This window comes from Phascolarctos cinereus, unplaced genomic scaffold, assembly GCF_003287225.1.
Source record: "Phascolarctos cinereus isolate Bilbo 61053 unplaced genomic scaffold, phaCin_HiC Scaffold_5;HRSCAF=322, whole genome shotgun sequence".
Taxonomy (NCBI): Eukaryota; Metazoa; Chordata; class Mammalia; order Diprotodontia; family Phascolarctidae; genus Phascolarctos; species Phascolarctos cinereus.
In genome coordinates this window covers 274,793,682-274,812,613 of record NW_027555958.1, presented here as the reverse complement: position 1 = coordinate 274,812,613, position 18,932 = coordinate 274,793,682, and the positions used below count along the sequence as shown (strand labels likewise).

The window sequence follows — 18,932 nt, the reverse complement described above, 5'->3', positions numbered from 1 at the left end:
ATTATGCCAAGCATTTTATAAATATTATCTCATTTGATCCTCACAACATGCCCAAGAAGTAGGGGATATTACTATTTTACAGTTGAGGAAATTGAGACAGAGGTTGTGTCTTGCTCAAGGTCACACAACTAGAAAGTATCTGAGGCCCAATTTGAACTCAGGTGTTCCTGATTCTAAATCAGCACTATACCCAGCTGCTGATAATAATAGCTAAACATAGGCAACATTCATATTGTGCTTAGGATTGGCCAGGCACTATGCTAAACATTTTACAATTAAGGTCTCATTGGATCCTCACAACAGCCTTGCAAGGTAAGTACTGTTTATTATCCCCATTTTACTGGAAACTGAGACAAACAGAAGTTAAGTGACTTGACCAAGGGCACACAGCTGGTAAGTATCCTAAGTCAAATTTGAACTCAGGTCTTCCTGACTCCAGGTCAAACCCTAGCTGCTAGTGATAGTGAATGATAATCATTCTTCAGAAGTCCTCCTATTAGACTGTTAAAGTCTACAGTGCTTAGCAACTCTGATGTTTCCTCCAGTTTAAAGTATTGAATAGTCAAGTCTCCCAGTCTTTCAGTGTCCTGTAATCTTTACCAGTTATCATCATTCCCTTCCTGGCTTCAGACACACAGTCTCTGCAAAAATTGCTTTTGGCACTATCTAGAAAGTCATGAAATTCTGTATGCGTTGACCCTGTCACTTTAAGACTTTAGCTTGCTTACACTTAATTGCGTTCCTGTAAGTGTTCCTTTTTGCCATGGCAACGCTAATCAATCAGTGTGCTAAAAATAGACCTTTCATTTTTCCAAAGGATAGTCTGTAGTGAATTGAAAAATTCAACCAGGCCAATGCAATGCATTTTGCATAGGCTCTTTTCATTTCCAGCAACTGAAACTGAGGATTCAGGAGTTTAGGTAGAGTAATTATTCTCAGAGAGTTCCAGGCATCTCTCTCTTGCCTTTCCTGGCATTGTTCTTTCCTACGGCAAACCCTGCCCCCACCCCCCTTTACCACTACCACCACCAGACACAAACACGCAGCCTCAAAAGACACAACTAAATACAGATAAATATTTTTTGACCAAGAGCCATCCCTCTGCACACTCAGTTTTGGGTGTCAGGGATTTCATAGGAAAAGGTTACAGTGGGGTTTTGCTCAAGTTCATTGGGCTTATTCTGCAGATTAGAGAAGCCATCTTGCTTAGCTGCTCGATAGAAAAGAACTTGGCTGGTAAGGGGAACAGATGGCAACTGAAACAAATGAGAAGGTTATAAAGTTCTGCTTTTGGTATTCTTAGATAGAGAATTAAGAAGAAGAGAAATCAATTCAACTCTGTGTGAATGAGATCAAGATATGGTAATAGGATCTGGTAATAGGATCTTCTACCCTTTCTCTTTGTTTTCTTCATGGCCTTGTCCCAAAGGACAAAACACCCAGAGCTGACAAGGTGAAAAGTAGATTTTTCCCTTTGCTTTCCTGCTCAGCTGATCTTTGAGTTGGAAAGATAAGAAAGCTTCTGAGCTAAAAAGAGGATTTTACACCTGGAATTAGTCCAGTATAGGGTAGAGTGCTGTGTTTGTGCCAGAGAAACTCTCAAATCAGCCTGGAGTCATTTATCCATCCATCCTAGGGCTCTAGAGAAAATAGAACCGCTCCCTCCTCAGCCTCTTCCTGTGACTTTTACCTTGCTACTTAAGACTTACGTATTTGTTATGGAAGATATACACTGCATGTGGTAAACCAGTGGATTAGCCTAGCCCAAGTCAACGTGTGTTTATTAAAATCTCACCTTCTGGAAGCCATCCCTAAACCCTTTAAAGTCTAGTGCTTTGCCCCTTTTAATTATTCCCTATTTGTCCTGTATAGAGCTTCATTTGTATATGTTTGTTTGCTTGTCTTCCCCGTTAGATTGTAAGCTCCTTGAGCACAGGAACTCTCTTTTGCCTCTTTTTATATCCCTATACCATAGCCTTGTGCCTGATACCTGGTAGGCTTTTAATAATTGTTTATTAATTTGATCCTAATCAAAGTGCTTATTGTATGGCCTCTGATATGTAACTAGCTGTGTGATCCTGGGCAAGTCACTTAACCTCTGTTTGCCTTAAGCCACTGGAGAAGGAAATGGCAAACCACTTTGCCAAGAAAACCACAAGGACAGTATTGGCATGCACAAATAGTCTGACCACACTGAATGACTAAACAATGTGTTTAGCTCTGGGAATTCAAATGTAAGCAAAGTAAATAAACAAATAGAGATGGTACCTGCCCTCATGGAGTTTACATTCTAATGTATAAAAGGAAGATGAAAAGGGGAAATGGAGGGAGATGGTGGAATCATCTGGAGGTCAGGTACAAAAGCCTGGAGAGGGGTGAAAGAGTAGACCTGGTTGGCCCCAGAACTTCCTTGGAGGTGGGGAAAATGGGGGGGAGATTGATCTTCTGTGGGATCATGGTGGTAAAGTCAGAACTGGGAAAGGAGTGAAGTTGTACTTAGGCACTCATTTTGCTGGGAGGTCACTTAACTAAAATTGTTCCTCTGTTTCTCTAGTGAGGCTAAATGAAAATCTCAGGCTCCTAAAGGGGAAAAGGCCACAGAATTCCCAGAGTTCTCAGGTTTCCTTGCACAGTATTGGCCTGTGGGAAGCTGGGAGGACAGGTAAAGGGAATGAGTAAGGAGTGTCTTTACATAATAAAGAAATATAGTCATTTAGAAAACAGAGAAAAGCAGAAGGATTGTCTCCTGGCACATGTCACATTGTGCAGATTTCCTCCACCAGCAGAGCAGGTTGGTGAATCAGAGTAAGCAAGTCTGAAGGAGCCTAGAATCTGTTCTGTGACTTGGCCATCATCCCAGTGCCCTGGAAAGAACCAGTGGGGGCTTCCTTGCCTGTCATTCCTGCTAATGCTTACAGCTGGTGCTGCTAAGAGTCATACTGTACTCCCTCAACACCACCTTGCAAATACCTACTAAACAACTTGTCAGCCCATAGACTGGATTTCTCTCTTCACCTTAGAGGTCTTCCAATCCAACCCCCTCATTTTGTAATACAGAACCCAAGCCATCAACATTTTACAGCCCATCAGTCTTATTAGATGGTCTTTGAGTTACTGTGGACCAAAAAAAAAAAAAACAAAAACCCAACTCAAATCTGTAAACATTCATTAAGCACCTACAGTATGCCAGGCACTGTGCTAGGCACTAGGGAAGAAAGACAAAGGGAAAGAAAGGCTGAAAACAATCCCTGCTCCCAAGGAGCTCACAGTCTAATGGAGGAGACAACACACAATTATGTGCAAACAAGATGTACAGAGTAAGTTGGAGATAGTCTCAGAGAGAAAGCACTAACATTAAGGAAAGACCAAGAAAGGTTCCTTGAATAAAATGGGGTTTTAGCTGAGACTTGAAGGAAGTCAGGAGGTGCTGGTAAGGCCAGGTATGAGAGGTAGCCAGTGCAAATTCAGTGTTGAGAAATGAGGAGCAGTAAGGAGGCCAGTGTCACTGGATCGCAGAATACATACAGGGGTATAAGGCCTAAGAAGACTGGACAGGTAGCAACTGACCAGGTCTTTAAAATTGCATCTCAAGATTTTATATATTTTGTATTTGATCCTAGAAGAAGTGGGCAACCAGTGGAGTTTATTGAGTGGGCGTCAGGGTATGATGTCATAAGACCTATAGTTTAGAAAGATTACTGATTGATAATAGAGAATGGACTAGGGTGGAAAGAGACTTGAAGTAGGGAGATCAATCAGAAAGCTGTTGCAGTAATCTAAAGGTCAAGTAATGAGGGTGCAAATAAGGTTAGGGACAGTGTCAGGGGAAAGAAGAGGGCATATGTATGAGAGATGTTAGAAGAGGTAGGAAAGATAGGAGTTGGCAATTGATTGGCCATTGGTGGATACCTAGTTTGTGAACCTAGGTTCCTGGAAGTATTGTGGTACCCTTGACAGTTGTTGTTGTTTGTCTTTCATTTTCAAAGAGGACCATGACATCAGCGAGGTGATGCCATGACATTCAAGCCATGACATGAATTGGAATCAAGTAGGGAAGGGCTGTGCAAAGATATCACCTTCAGTTTCTCCTCCAGAGCCATCTGGATCCAGTGGCAAGATATAGATCAGGATGACTGGAGATGGGCCTGGATGCAGTTGGAGACCTTGGTCTTTTTAAGCTAAGCTCTTTCCCAGGACTCAGTTTGACTAAGGCAATGCCCATTCAGTGATTAAGGCTAGGTAAGAAACGATGCAAAGTATGGCTTTCCATTGCAGTCCTTGACAGTAATAGGCAAATTAGGAAGAGGGGAGGGCTTGAGGGGAAAGAGAATGGGTTCAGTTTTGGGCATGTTGAGCTTCAGACGTCTACATCCAGTTTGAGATATCCAGGTGGCAGTTGGATGTGTGAGATTGGATGTTAAGAGAGAGGGCAGGGCTGAATAACTTAAATTTGACAAATCGTCTGCACAGATAATTGAATCTGTGGGAACTGGTGAGATCATCAACTACAATAGTGTAGAGGGAGAAGTGAAGAAGGTCTAGGAGACATCCCTGATGAGATCACCAATAAAATTGTTTAGTGGGAGAAGAGACGGTACAGGACAAAGCCTTATGAGACACCTGCAGTAATATTGGGTATGGCCTGAATGAAAATCTGGTTAAGGAGACTGACAGTTAGATAGAAGAAACAGGAGAAAGCAGTATCACCAAAACCTAGAAAGAAGAGAGAAGAGAATATCCTGAAAAAGGGAATGATTGACGGTATTGAAGGCAGCAGAGAGGTCAGGAAAGATGAGGATTTGAGAAGAATTCATTAGATTTGGCAATGAAGAGATCGTTGGTAACTTTGTAGAGAGCAATTTCAGTTGAGTGATGAAGTCAAAAGCCAGATTGCAGAATTAAGAGAGTGAGAAGGAAAGGCACTAGATGTAGATGGCCACCTCAAGGAATTTAGCCACAAAAGGGAGAAGAGGTATATAGATATCTGAAAATTCAAAACCCTTCTTGGACAGGGAGTCTGGATTTTTTTGTTTATTTCTTTAATTCCGTCTCCTCTAAAATCTTATTCTAGTGGCTTGCCATGACGTGCAAGAGTGACGTCGGCTTCTTGGAGCACAGTCTAGGCCTGGTTCTACAAACTTGAAGAGCCTTTGAATAGAGGCCCAGCCCCTCTGTTACCATAAGCAATTCCCATAACTTCTCAGGGCCAGGCCTCAGCTAGTATAAATGGGACTTGACCAGTTTTTCCTGCCTCCGGTGCTGGCCCTCTATCCACTATTCCATGCAGCCTCTCTGGTGTGAATCATAGATAAGAAAACACTATCTCTTTAAAAGCTTTTAACAGGGTTTCTCAACAGGTGCAACTGCCTGAGTCCCTCTAACAGTAAAGCATCACTCTGGTAGTCTGAGATGCCCTATTTTGTTCAGTGACCCAAGAAGTCATTTCTTGTCCTTTTACTTCAAAACTCCATGAAGTTGTGTGTAAGCTAAGCTAAGTAGCTACTGAGAACCATCTTAAATGTGTGACACATTTGGCAGAAGGCAGCAAAGAAGAGGTTAATGGATAATTGCAGTGTATCATTCTTCATAAACACAATTATTAGGATTAATTGTTTTCATGTTTTCTTTGGCACAGTTTATTTTACTTAGATTAAGGGAGATGAATGCAGAAATGTGCACACGCATGTGGTATCAGGAAGAATATTAATAGCATGTCTAATGACGCTGACATCATAGTTGGGGAGGGAATGCAGTGATAATCCTTTAGAAATGAGTAATGGAGGTGAAGCTGTCTTCTCAGACATTGGGAGCCACTTAAGATGCGTCACCTACTTTTACTTAAAATTGTCCCAACCTCTTAGGATTTTAATTATTCCAATTCTTTCCTACTTTCTCTTGCATCTGCAGCATTTTCTAAGGGCATTTTTTTCCCCCTTGAGAAAACTGCAGACACATCCCTGGTAAAGTATCACTTCATTGACCCGGAGAGTTAAGGCTAGGCTCAGTGCCAACCAGACAGAGGCTTTAGCAATGTGAGTCAAGAAATTTTTCTCAAGGTACCTTAGCTCCTGACGTCTGTGGAATAAAATGAATGAAACTGCCTAGAATCGTCCTGAAGATGTACATACATGAGTTGCCTCCTGTTGTCAATTCAGCATATTAAGGAGATGACATTTTGCCCAAGAGATTAATTGAACCCCATGTCTACAACTGGATCTGTGGATTGAGGGCTCCAGAAGTTGCCATCCAGGGGCAGACAGGCCAGGAATAGCTTCCATTTTCTATAGGTCAACTTGTAAGAAAAACAAAACAAAAAACAATAAAATGGAGTGTGTATACACCAAAGCTTATTTGATTTGGAAAATGTATTTGCCCCTGATAAAAAGTTCTGGACTGTTCTCATGAATTGTCTCAATTGAGTTAGTAGCTCTTTCAATGCTCAGCTTCAGTGAGCTCACTGATCCTAAAGTTGGACCTTTCCCAGAAGCTGCAGGGTTTGACACATCTCATACTTTGTGCAGAAGACCTGGGCTTGAACCCTAGATCTTCCACTTACTACCTGTGTGATCATGAACCAGTCTCTTAAACAATTTGGGCTTTAGTTTCTTTATCTGTAATATGGTGGGGGTAGAGGGAGGAGACTAGATGCCTTGAATTTGTTTTTTTGTTTCTTTTTTTTGGGGGGGTGAGTTTTTTAAAAACCGTTAGTTTACAGTGAATTATAGCTTATTCCCCTTATAGTTTCATGGGATGCTCAGACAGTCTAGATCATAAAGTTATTTCTTTCTGGTCATAAGAAAACCTCGTTTCTAAAACTTCAATGTGTTTTTTTTAAACTTTTTTAATCCTTTTTTTTCCATTACCCTCTCTTCTCCTACCCCTTCCCCAATCAATAAGAAAGCAAAGAAAACAAAACTTACTACAAATACATATAGTCATACAAAACAAATTTCATCATTAGCTATGTTCTTTCCCCCACTGGAAAAAAAAAAGCAAGAAGGAGAAAAAAATGCTTCAGTATGCACTTTAGTTCATCATTTCTCTAAATGGAGTTGGTTAGCATGTTTAATCATGAGTTCTTCAGAATTAGGGTGGGTCATTGTATTGTAGATGCCTTAATTTGGGCTACTATTTGTTTTATCTCTTGCTGAAGACCAAATAGGTAGGTAGGTAGCCAATATGATACATTAAACATTTGGGTGGATGATAGCTTTTAACTAATGGAAATTTTCTCTTTTACAGTGCTCATTTTTGCCAAAATTCTCCATTCACATAGAAACTAAGTATGAGGACAACAAAGGAAGCAACAATAGCGTGAGTATTTATTTTTTCTGATCCGACTAGATAAATTCTAACTCCTGGAAGGGGCTTTGAAAATCACATTGCTCTATCCTTATTGGGCAGACTCTGAATGCAGTGCAGCCAGAAGCAGAACAGTACCAGAGTCAAGATCCCAAGCAGTTTTTACTTTTTTGTAGGCAGAGAGTTTCTGGCCTTGGAATCTGACCTTTGGCACAGAATTTGTCTGTAGAATTATCTTTTTTAATGTGGTGTTTTGGTGTTTTGGTTTTTTGATTTTTGGTTTTTTTTCTAGTTATCAATTCCCCTGTGGCGATTTTGTTTCTTTTCATTTCTAACAACTTCTTTTAGGCTTCTGCGTCACTACCTTTTTAGAAAGCTGTTGAGAGTTAGAGGGAGGGATGTTTCCTTGGGGGAGAGATCAAAGACATTGGGATCCAAGACTCCTGGTTTCTGTTCCTGATCCTATCAGTTATTTGGAACAGATTAGCCAACCTATTGGGGAATGGGGGAATGGAAGGTCAGCTTTCCTTTAATAAAATGTTTATGGATGCTTTTACACCACTGTCACTTCCCTAGAACCCTCCTTTGTATATACAAACCAAAATAGTTAAGTAAAACATTGTCCAATATTATATCTGACTATACATGCAACATTTGACATCTGTAGTCCACTCCAGTTCTACCAGGAGGACAAAAGTATTCTTCACTCCTCTGGAACCAAGATGGGTGATTTCATATAAGATCAATTCAGTCAGTCAGTCAGCAGACATTTATCAGGCACCTACTCTGCCTAGTACGTGGATGTCTTTTAATGTTGGTTTCATTTAAATGAATATATTAGTTGCATGTATTCTTGTGATTCTACTTTTGCCCTTCATTAGTTCATACAAGTCTTCTCGGATTTCTCTGCAATTCTACCTGTTGTTATTTCTTATTGCATAGTAATCACCACATTACATTTATATATCACAGTTTGTCTAGCAATTCCCCAATAAATGTTTCTACTTTTTTGCTATCGCCATAAATTTTGTTTATCTCCAGTTTATCTCCATAAATTTTGTTGTGTATGTGGGACCTTTCTATCTCTGATATCCTTAATAGTATTTTAATCACAGTTGGTAATGTTTCTAAGAAAATAATAGTATGTATGGAAATTCCAGTTTTATTTGGTGTTTGTTAAATTTAGAATTTAAAAAAAATCATAGTGTAAAATATTATATTTTCTCTAGATTGATGGTACTTATACTGTGTGTACATAGCTCAGCATCTAATGAATGAGTCCTACCTTTTGGAGAATCTTAACTGTTTCAGCAAAATTTGATGTCTCTAGTTGAAAAGGTTGCTATGTACCTAACAGAAAAGGGACCAAATAACGAGGTATTAAACTGTAAAATGTGACCATGCCAGAGATGATCCCTTTATGAGGCATGAATGAGGCTTTTGAGTGAATCAGAAAGGAAGCAGCAACTCAGTAAGATAACAAGTAACTCATTCCTCTGGGTGACCTTTAGAACTCATTTCACTGAGTTGAAGAGACAGACTCAAAGAAGAACCCAGTTCCTGATGGATCAAATAGAAGATGCTTGGAACTGGAGAAGGGGAACCTATAAGAAGCACATGGAGCTAGAGAGCACTAATACAGGCAGTGGTAACTTCACAAAGAAAAGGGGGAGAACTTTGAGAGAGCCTCGGGTTGATCAAGCACAGGCTGTGCTGGAACCCAACCTGTATAGCTGAAAATCATCAAGGAAGTAATCCTAAATCTCTGTTTTCCCCTTTAAGCTCCTTCATGGGAGCCTGAACACAGTTCAGTCATTTTTAGTTGCTTCCAACTCTTTGTAACCCCATTGGGAGTTTTCTTGGCAAAGATACTGAAGTGGTTTGCCATTTCCTTCTCTAGCTCATTTTATAGATGGGGAAACTGAGGCAGACAGAGTTAAGTGACTTGCCAAGGGTCATACAGCTAGTAAATGTCTGAGGACAGATTTGAAGTCAGAAAGATAAGCCTTCTAGACTCCAGACCTAATACTCTATTCACTGTACCACCTAGCTGTCCATCAACATTATTAACAGTCAGTTAACAGTCAGTATTTCCTGGAGGGCTGTATTTAATTGAAAATATATTCAATCCTAATAATTAGTAGCTTGAAGAACAAATTATAGAACAATACATAATTTCATCAAAGAAATTGACAACTACATATATTTACTAAAACATTTGAGAGCAGTCTTTAGGGGCAATTTTATTTCTCTAAACATTTTCATGAACAAAAGAAAGAACAATTAAACAACTATTAAATGCAACAAAAATTTTTTTTAAATTCAAACTGAATGCCATAATAGAAATTTTTAAAATTAAAAAAGTGATAAACAGAATTGAAAGCAAAAAAGACACTGAATAATTTATCTAGATAATATCTATCTAGACATTGAATTATCTATCTAGATAAAACTCAGCTTAAAAAAATTTTTTTTTGAAAAACAAAGATGAACAAAGATTTGGCAGCAATAGTGATAGAAAAAAAGAGCATAAATAAAACATTTAAAAATACACGAAACAGACGGGTCAGTATTGAGAGGGAGAACATAGACAAGCAAAGCAATTTTGATACTGTCGTGTAAAACAATGCATATTTGAAAGAATAAGTTGTAAGATTTGCATTCATATACATTCTTCATTATCTAGCCATTGTTTATGTTTGTTGATGATTTTCTGGTTCATAAAGTTTTTATAAGTGCTTTATCAAAGAAATTTCCAGTAAAGTTTTTCCCTCAGGTGCCTTTTCATTTTAATTATAACTGCTTAGATTTTGTTTTGCAAAAGCTTTTCAATTTTGTGTAATCAAAATTATCCATTTTATTTTCTGTAACTGCCCTTTATGTAGTTAAGAATTCTTCTTATCCAGAGTTGTAAACAGTATTTTCTTCACTTCTCCTGTAATTTCTATATGATATATCCATTGGTACCTTAGTGTGGTTGATGTGTGAGATGCTGGCCTAAATATAATTTCTGCCAGCCTACTTTCCAGTTCTTCCAGAAGTTTTTGTCAAAAAATAATAGCTGACATTTATATAGTGTCTGCTATGTGCCAAACAAGGTGATTGAAAATAGGTGCTATCATCCCCATTTTACAGATGAGGAAACTGAGGCAGATAAGGGTTAAATGACTTCCCTAAGGTCACACAGCTAGTAAATGCCTGAGGTAGGATTTGAATCGAGCTCTTCTTTACTGCAGACATATCTACAGTGCCTCCTAGTTCTCCGTAGTGAGTTATTACCCTATTAGTTAGTGTCCTTGAATTTATCAAACACTGTAATATAAATAGTATTTTTATTTCATTATATTAAACATGGCCCAAACATGGGGCTTTCTCTTTTATTCTCTAGTCTTCCTTTATTTCTATAAAGATTATATTCTTATAAGTCCTCAGAGTGTTTTAGTAGATAAATTCCTTAGGATTTTATGTAACCTGTAATTATTTTCAGTTAAATTTATTTTTCTGTTATGTTTTTAAGATTTTATTAGTAATATGCTAAAAGGCTGATTATTTTTGTGGTTTTATTTTATAGTCTTGCTTTTGGGAAATTATTGTTCTAGTTAGTTTGCAAATATATCTCTAGAGTTCTTGATGTAAACCATCTTATCATCTGCAAATAGCAATAACTTTTTCTTCTTTGCTTAATGTTTATTCCTCCAGTGGCTTTATCTTGTCTCATTGTAATAGTTAGCATTTCTAGAACTATATTAAATAATAATGATCCTCTTGCTTTGTCCCTAATTTTATTAGAAAGACCTGTAATATTTTTCCATGACATAAAATGTTGGCCCTTGCTCTTAGATAGAAACTGTTTATCATGTTAAGTAAATTTATTCCTAATTTGTACAGTGTTTTTAATGTTTACATTACATTTTTTCAAATTCTTTTATTACATATATTAATAGTAATTGTGTGATTTTTATTGTTTTTAAAAGTAATATAACCTATTCTGTTTATAGTTTTCCTAATGTTGAACAAGCCCTATATTCTTAGTATAGTCCGATCATTGTCTATAATCCTTTTAATATGTTGTGATAGCCTTTTGGCTAATATTTTCTTCAACATTTTTGCATCAATATTCATTAGAAATAATTGATCTGTGTATACTCTTTAGTTTTGGCTTGGAGTTGTTGTTATTGTTGTTGTTTGTTTTAAACCTGGACATTCTGCACATTGGCTCTGACATTTCTGGGTATTTTCAATTTAATTTTTCTTTAGGATGGTGACCTGTGGATTCGACTTTAATCTTTCTTTCTTGGTTTAATAGTTCTAGACAGTTTTATTATATGACTTCTTGAAATATATCATCCAAGTTTTCTGTTTGGTAATCTTTTTTAGTTAGTCTTATAATTCTTAAATTATCTCTCCTCAAACTGTTTTCCAGGTAATTTGTTTTTATTAATAGGTACCTTATATTTTTTTTCATTTTTGATACCCCCTCTTTTTAAAAAATATTTCTTATTTTCTAATAGAATCCTTAATCTATTAAATAAATAGAATCAAAATAAATTTTATCTTTAGTGTATTTTTGTAGAGAGCCCAGGTTTTTCGCCTAATGATATAATATTTTTATCTCCTCATGTGTTCCTCAGAAGCTATAATTTCATTTTTAAAAATCTGCTTCCTTTCTTCTATCAACTCTTAGAGCTGTTCTGGTCAAGCCATTCTTTTCTTTTTCTTTCTCTGAGGATGAACTTATAATTATTATGTATTTACTAATTTTTAAATTTCTTGAATACCCATATATTCAATCACTTGCTAAGTCTTGTTGTTTTTACCTTTAATGCAATCTCTTGTATATATCTGCTTCTCTCCAGTCACATAGTTGTAATTCTGGTTTGAGCCCTCCTCACCTCTTGCCCATTTTATTGTAATACTCTTCTAATTGAACCAATTGCCTCTAGTCTCTCCCCACTCCAATCCTCCCTTTATACAGCTGCCAAAATGATTTTCTTAAAGTGTAGATCTGACCACATCACCCCTGCTCCCTACTTAGCAAACTCCAGTGGCTTCTCATTATCTCTGGAATCAATTTAAACCCCTCTATTGGGCACTTAAAGGTTTTCACAACCTGGTCTTTTCCTGCCTTTCATAGTCTCCTTACAGATTACTTCCTTATACACTCTATTGTCCAGTCAAACTGATCGCCTTGCTGTTTCTCATTCACAAAACTCCCTTTCCCATTCCCATGCCTTTTCCTATCTTATCCCCCATATGTGGGGCATCTAGGTGACCTGGAGTCAGGATGACTTATCTTTCTCAGTTCAGATCTGGCCTTAGGCACTTACTAACTGTGTGACTCTGGGCAAATTACTTAATCCTGATTGCCTCAGTTTCCTCTTCTGTAAAATGAGCTGGAGAAGGAAATGGCAAACCACTCGAGTATCTTTGCCAAGAAAACCTCAAATGGGGTCATAAAGAGTCCACATGACTGAAAACAACTGAACAGCCACAACTCCCATGTCTGGAATGTTCTTCTTCTCTTCCAAGTCCTGGAGTCCCTCTTTCCTTTAAGACTCAGCTCAAGTACTGCTTATTCCCGAGTGCCTTTTCTGATCCCCACAGCTACTAGTACAAGGATGGAGAACCTGTGGCCTCAAGGCCGTATGTGGTCCTCTCAGCCCTCAAGTGTGGCCCTTTCAGTGAGTCCAAACTTCACAGAACAAATTTGTTGTAATCTGTGAAGTTTGGATTCAGTCAAAAGACCACACTTAAAGATCTAGTTCCTTCCCCTCTAAGGCGCTATTCCATCTACTCTGTATTTATAGATTTGTATAAATGTTTGTATAAATACTCTGTATTTATGTTTGGTGCACTGACATCTGTTTTGTGTCTCCCATTATAATGTAAGCTTCTTGAGGTCAGGACCTAGTTTTGTGTCTTTCTTTGTATACTTGGTGCCTAACACAATGCCTTATAGATAGCAAGAGCTTAATAAATATTTGACAGTTTGATTCTTCTGGGTTTACCTCTTGGGCTTCTCTTAACTGATAATATTTCTTCATTATATCAGGAATTTTATATTCTCTTATGTCTCACATCAGCATCAGTTCCTGTACTGGGACTTGGTGCAAGGGTCAGGTTGCCCCTCTTCCTTCACCCTCTGGATTGGTGGCTAGGCCCAGGGTATATCCCTACTGCATTCTGGATGCCACTACTGCTATTGGGCTCCCGTTGTGGATGGTTGGCAGGATCCTACTTCCTCTTCGTGCCTTATTCTTCAACCTTGCCTGAGACAGGATGATAGGTCCAGACCTGGGACCTGGACCACCTTCTTATTCAATGCCTCCTCTCTGTTTTACACTCTTAGCAGCCCATCCCTGTCTTCTCTATATACAGTTGCCTACCTAGGGGTAGCTTTATTCCCTGATGTAGCCATGATAGCAGGACTCCAAGTGGATGTCAGAAAGTAGACTCAGAATTCAGTCGTGTTAGAGACCCCTGAGGTGGATAAAGTTGGTGCCTCATTTCCCCCAGTTTTATCATCTACTGAATGATGTGATTGTCCACTGCTGTAGCTCCAATAAGATAGGCCAAGATCTTGGTGATTTCTACAGGAATCCAAAAAGCACTCTACTCAAATCTCCTGCAGCCTTTCAACTGTCTTCTTACATATCCATATATACCCTTAATCTGTGTGTGTCTCTGTGTGTGTGTGTGTGTGTGTGTGTGTGTGTAGTGGGTGTGTATATATATAAAGGGTATATATGGGGGGCGGTATATGTATATACACACACTCACATATACCCTTAACATACATACATGCATACATACACCCACACCCAGATATACCTTTAACGTGTGTGTGTGTGTGGGTGTACACCCACACCCATAATCTGGATGGAGGAACTTACTCATGTTTAATTTTGGTTTCGTTGTGTTTTTAAATTCTGCTTAGAGAGCTCTGATTTCTAACCAAATTCCATTCCTACTTTCTACTTTGCGAAGTTTTATTTCTATTTTGAAGCATTCTGGAGATTCTAATTGCTCTTCCATGATCCTCTGGGGAGCCTGCAGGCTTCTTTTTCATTAGGACATTTTGGTTCATTTTCCGTCTCGTTAGTGAGGTCTGGCCTCTCTTTGAAGTTTTACTCATTCTTCCTTCTGTCTTTCTGATCCATTCATTTATCTGTTTATAAGCTAAGTTTTTAACTTGGGCTTTTTTCTCTTGAATTTTTGGTCTCAGCTGTTCTCTTGTATTCCCAATAACTTGTCCATTCTCTGATGTTTGCTGAGCAACTCCTAACTGAGACCAGGTTGCCTTTTCTTCCAGTTGTGCTTAGGAACTCAAGTGGATTTGGGGGAAATAACCATGAGTATCCATGCATTGACCATCCATGATTCCAGAGGAGTGGTGACGAAGCATGCTATTATCTACCTTCCGACAGAGAGGTGATAGACTCAAGGTGCAGAATGGAACAAATATGTTTTTTGGACATGGCCAATGAGGGAATTTGTTTTGCTTGACAGTCCATATTTGTTACAAGGATTTTTTTTTCTTTTTTTAAAAAATTGAGGTAAAGGAGTGGGCAGGAAAGAAATAGATTCTGTTAATTAGAAAAATAAAATGTAATTGATTAGAAAAAAGATGACTAGTAACTCTGGCTTACCAAAAAAAAATTGGGGGGGGGTGTTTCCCTGTCTTTAATTATTAATTTCCTAAAAGCAGGAATAACCAGTGCCCTCACAGGATATGAAAAAAAAACAGTGACTTCTGAATGTTAAATTTTTGTTGCAATAGGCAGACTTTATTATTTTCAAAGGAAGTATTTCTTTATGTCAGAACACGCCCTGGGTTAAGCAAAATGTTTTCACTGGTACAAAGTGAGTTTGTTCATTGTACCAATGTACTTGTGCAATATTTTTCAAATGCCCTTGTCCTTTTACCATTGTGGTGCTGTGGAAAGTATGTGAGATTTAGAGTCAGAAGAACTGGTTTGAAATTCTCGCTCTTCCCCTCAATACCTAGGAGATCTTGGGCAAGTCACTTAACTTCTGGGCTTATTTATAAAATGAGGGTGTTAGATTAGAAGACCTCCTTCAAGGTCTCTTCCTGCTCTATATCTATGGTCCTCTAATCCTTGACATTACTTACTTCTTATCTGTTATGGGTTTCTCCACCCTCTCCCACCTCCTCCCTCCCTGTATGTCAGCATCCCTGCAGCTTTATCATCCATGTGGCACTTCTATTGAATGGAACCATAGGGACAACAAAGGGATATATAGTCAATATGACCAGATGGGTCTTTCTGGCTATTTGAGAAGGAAATGTTTATTTTGCATTTTCATCAGTTAAAATATCCAATGAAATTCAAAGTGTTACTATTTATTATCTTCTATCTCTTCCATTACCCTTTGGTAGACTCTAGTTCTACAAGCTTATAGGTATAGTTTTTTTCCAATATTTAATACTGCTTTTAACTGAAGCACCAGATTGCAGTATATTTAGACATGCTAAGTTTCCTTTACTTTCAACTCCCAGTTAGGCAGAATAGATGACTTCATCAGTTTCAATTCAGAAAATGTCATAACTGTGAAGAATATATCATTTGCCTAATAATACTGCAAGAGTAGTTCCAGCTAATTTAGACTTCCCCAATAGTCATGCCATTCTTTTTTTACCACTATCTGAAATCTTGTCTTTGTTCCAGCTGCCTATGATTTAATGAAATTGATGATGAGGATGATAAAAAAGCAATAATTAAAGGAAACTAGTGGTGATCCTATTGATTACTGGCTGGAAAAAATGTAAAAAATATTTTTATCCTTTTATTTTGTCCTTCAAGTAGCATAGGAGTAAATTAAGTTTTGTATTTAGCTTCTCATATTTCATTATCATTAAATGTAGTTATGGTAGTGACTAGATATAAGTATCTTCTTGATTCTCTTGGAAAAAATTAGACTGATATAGTAATTATGACATGGGAACCTACAAAAGGGACAATTATGGTCTTTTAAAATTTAGAGTCACTTATCTTATGTAAATATTAATAAAATATTTTTAAGGGCAAAGTTAGTCCTGGGAAGGAAGGCTTTATGCTAACATTAGGAGCTATTATTTGTCTAAGGTCATAAATCTGGATTTTGGGGGGCTGGTGCTTATTATTGCCAAGGGGCATTTAAAGTGGGTGGTTACTTTTTTGGGAAGAGTTTATCATCATGGAAGCAGCTGTTGCCTGATTATTGGTTTTGGATTGTCCTAACAATTGGCACCTTCATCTCTGTTTTCCTTCTCCAAATACAACACATCCCTTTATAAAAGTAAATTTTTAAGTGTTAATTATATTCTGTTATTACAATTATATAATGTGTATAATTATAATAATATTAATTATATTTATAAATTTCAGAATTGTTGGGCAAGAGTCATTCTCTAGTGATTGTATGTTTCCTCTATACATCCTAAATGGGTCTATTTACAATGAGTTTATTTAAATTCCTCAAATAAAAGGATTTTTGAATGCATAAATTGTTTATACTAACCATGTTTCCCAAATCATACTTACTTCATTAGGACATTAATTTATTGATAAACAGTAAACATATTCCTAAAACAGCTGAAGTAGTCCATTCCTCACTTTCAGTCAAGTATTTTTAATTGTCTGCTATATGCCAAGCACTGAGGATAGCCTAGCCAAGCTAAGCCAATGAACACCTGTTCTGTGCCAGACATAGTGCTGAGCACTGGGGATATTCAATCCAATAAACATTTATTAAATACCTGCACTATGCCACTGGGGATATAAATACAATGAATGAAATAATCCCTATTCACAAGGAGGTTGCATTCTAAAGGGGGAGATGAGTTTATTTATAAATGTATGCAGAATAAAGACAAAGTAGATAACTATAAGATAGTTTGAGATCAAGAGCATTAGCAGTTGGAGGAGATCAGGAGAAGCTTCATGTAGAAGGAATGCTTGAGTTGCCTCTTAAAGGAAAAGAGGTGTTCTCTCCAGTGGAGATGAGGAGGCAGGACGTTTCCTGATATGGGGGATGGTTAATGCAGAGGCACCAAGAGAGGAGATAAGAGTGACCTATATCAGGAAAAGAGAAAAAGCAAGTTTGATTGGATTACAGAGTGTAATGAGATGAAAGATAGTTTGGGCCCAAATTGTGAAGGGCTTTAAAAGCTAAAGAGAGGTGTTTATAGTTTACCCTAGAGGTAAGAGGGAGCCTCTGCAGTGTTGGTGTTTTCTGCATCTCTTTTTTGTTGATTCTCTTAAAAGAATCATTTGGGATTTATTTGGTTTCCTGGGCTGCCTAGATTGGAATAAAGGGTGGAATTCTCTTTTGGGTGAATGGGACTAATGAATAGCCTCCTGTGGAGTTCTGTTTTTGATTCAGAAATTTCATTCTAACTGTTGAAAGTGCAGTGAATGGATTTTCAATGTTACTACTTCCTCTGTCCGGTGGAAATCCTGGATTCTTAGTAGTTTGTCCTTTCAAAAAAGAGGCACCATAATGTGGTAGAAAGATTTGGAGTCAGAAGAGATATGATTCTTAATGCACCCTCTGACACCATCTAGCTTCAGGACCATGGACAAAGCACTTAACCTCTCTGAGCCTCACCTTCTTCTGTAAAATGGGGATGACATGTATAGGTGCATGCCTTGCAGATTAGCCCTGATCAAATGAGGTGATATTTGTAAAGATATCTCCATCATTCTCATTCCCTCCCCCTTTTCCCTGTCCATAGGACTTTAAAAGCTAGAAATTATATAGCACTTTAAGGTTTGCAAAGTGCTTTCCAAACTTAAGATGCCATATAAATATTAAATTTAATTATTATTATTATTAGATTTATTCTTGAAAGAACTCTCTATTTGACAAGAACTACTCTGAAAACTGGAAATCAGTTTGACAGAAATTGGGTTTAAACTAACATCTTGGACCATATACTGCTGTAAATGAGGGGTTTTTTTTTTGTTTTCCTCCCCAAAGCACCTTTTGATTACTAACTTTAAATTTATTTAGTACCTGAATTAATTTCTAGTCGTTGAGCTATGCTTGATTTTCCAGGTGATCAAGCTGGGTATCTACAAAGGACTATTAATTAGGGAAAGGCTTGTAGTAATTCTCCCCATCATTCTCATTGTTCCTGCTACTCCTACTACCCCACTTTCTCCTGTCTACAGTCCTTTAAAAGTTAGAATTTACACAGCACTTTAAGGTCAGCAAACTGCTTTTTGTATGTTATTTTATTTGGGTTAAATTCACTAAAAAACTCTTATCTTTAAAAAATGATCCCAAAAAGCTTTCTTCTTGGTTACCAGTAATTTTCATGGCATTCTCCATATGACAAATGGTTTATGTCAGTCATATTTATTGAAGATTTGCTATTGTATTAGTTTTTAAACTCATCAACTCCAAGGGCTTACAGAATGACACTACTGTTGGTGGTTATGAGAATGTACTCTAATATGTATATTACACATTAGAAACTATACTGAAATTAATTTATAAAGCTGGGATACTCATGAGAACTCCAGGCATCCCTGTTTATTGTTCTCTGAACTTGATTGTCTTTTCCTTAAATGACCTATAATTGAGGATTTAAGAGAGTACTTATTTATTTTTAGATAGGTTTG

General features: G+C 37.5%; 1 protein-coding gene across 3 annotated transcripts in view; it reads left to right on the top strand.

Annotated features, from left to right (window-relative positions):
- Positions 1–18,932, top strand: part of PITPNC1 (phosphatidylinositol transfer protein cytoplasmic 1) — a 360,189-nt gene that overhangs the window by 196,107 nt on the left and 145,150 nt on the right. For all 3 annotated transcript variants that reach the window (XM_021000755.2, XM_078155882.1, XM_021000756.2), the window contains one exon: positions 7,243–7,314. In XM_021000755.2, coding sequence (XP_020856414.1) covers positions 7,243–7,314 — 72 coding nt within the window. The remainder of the gene's footprint in view (positions 1–7,242; positions 7,315–18,932) is intronic.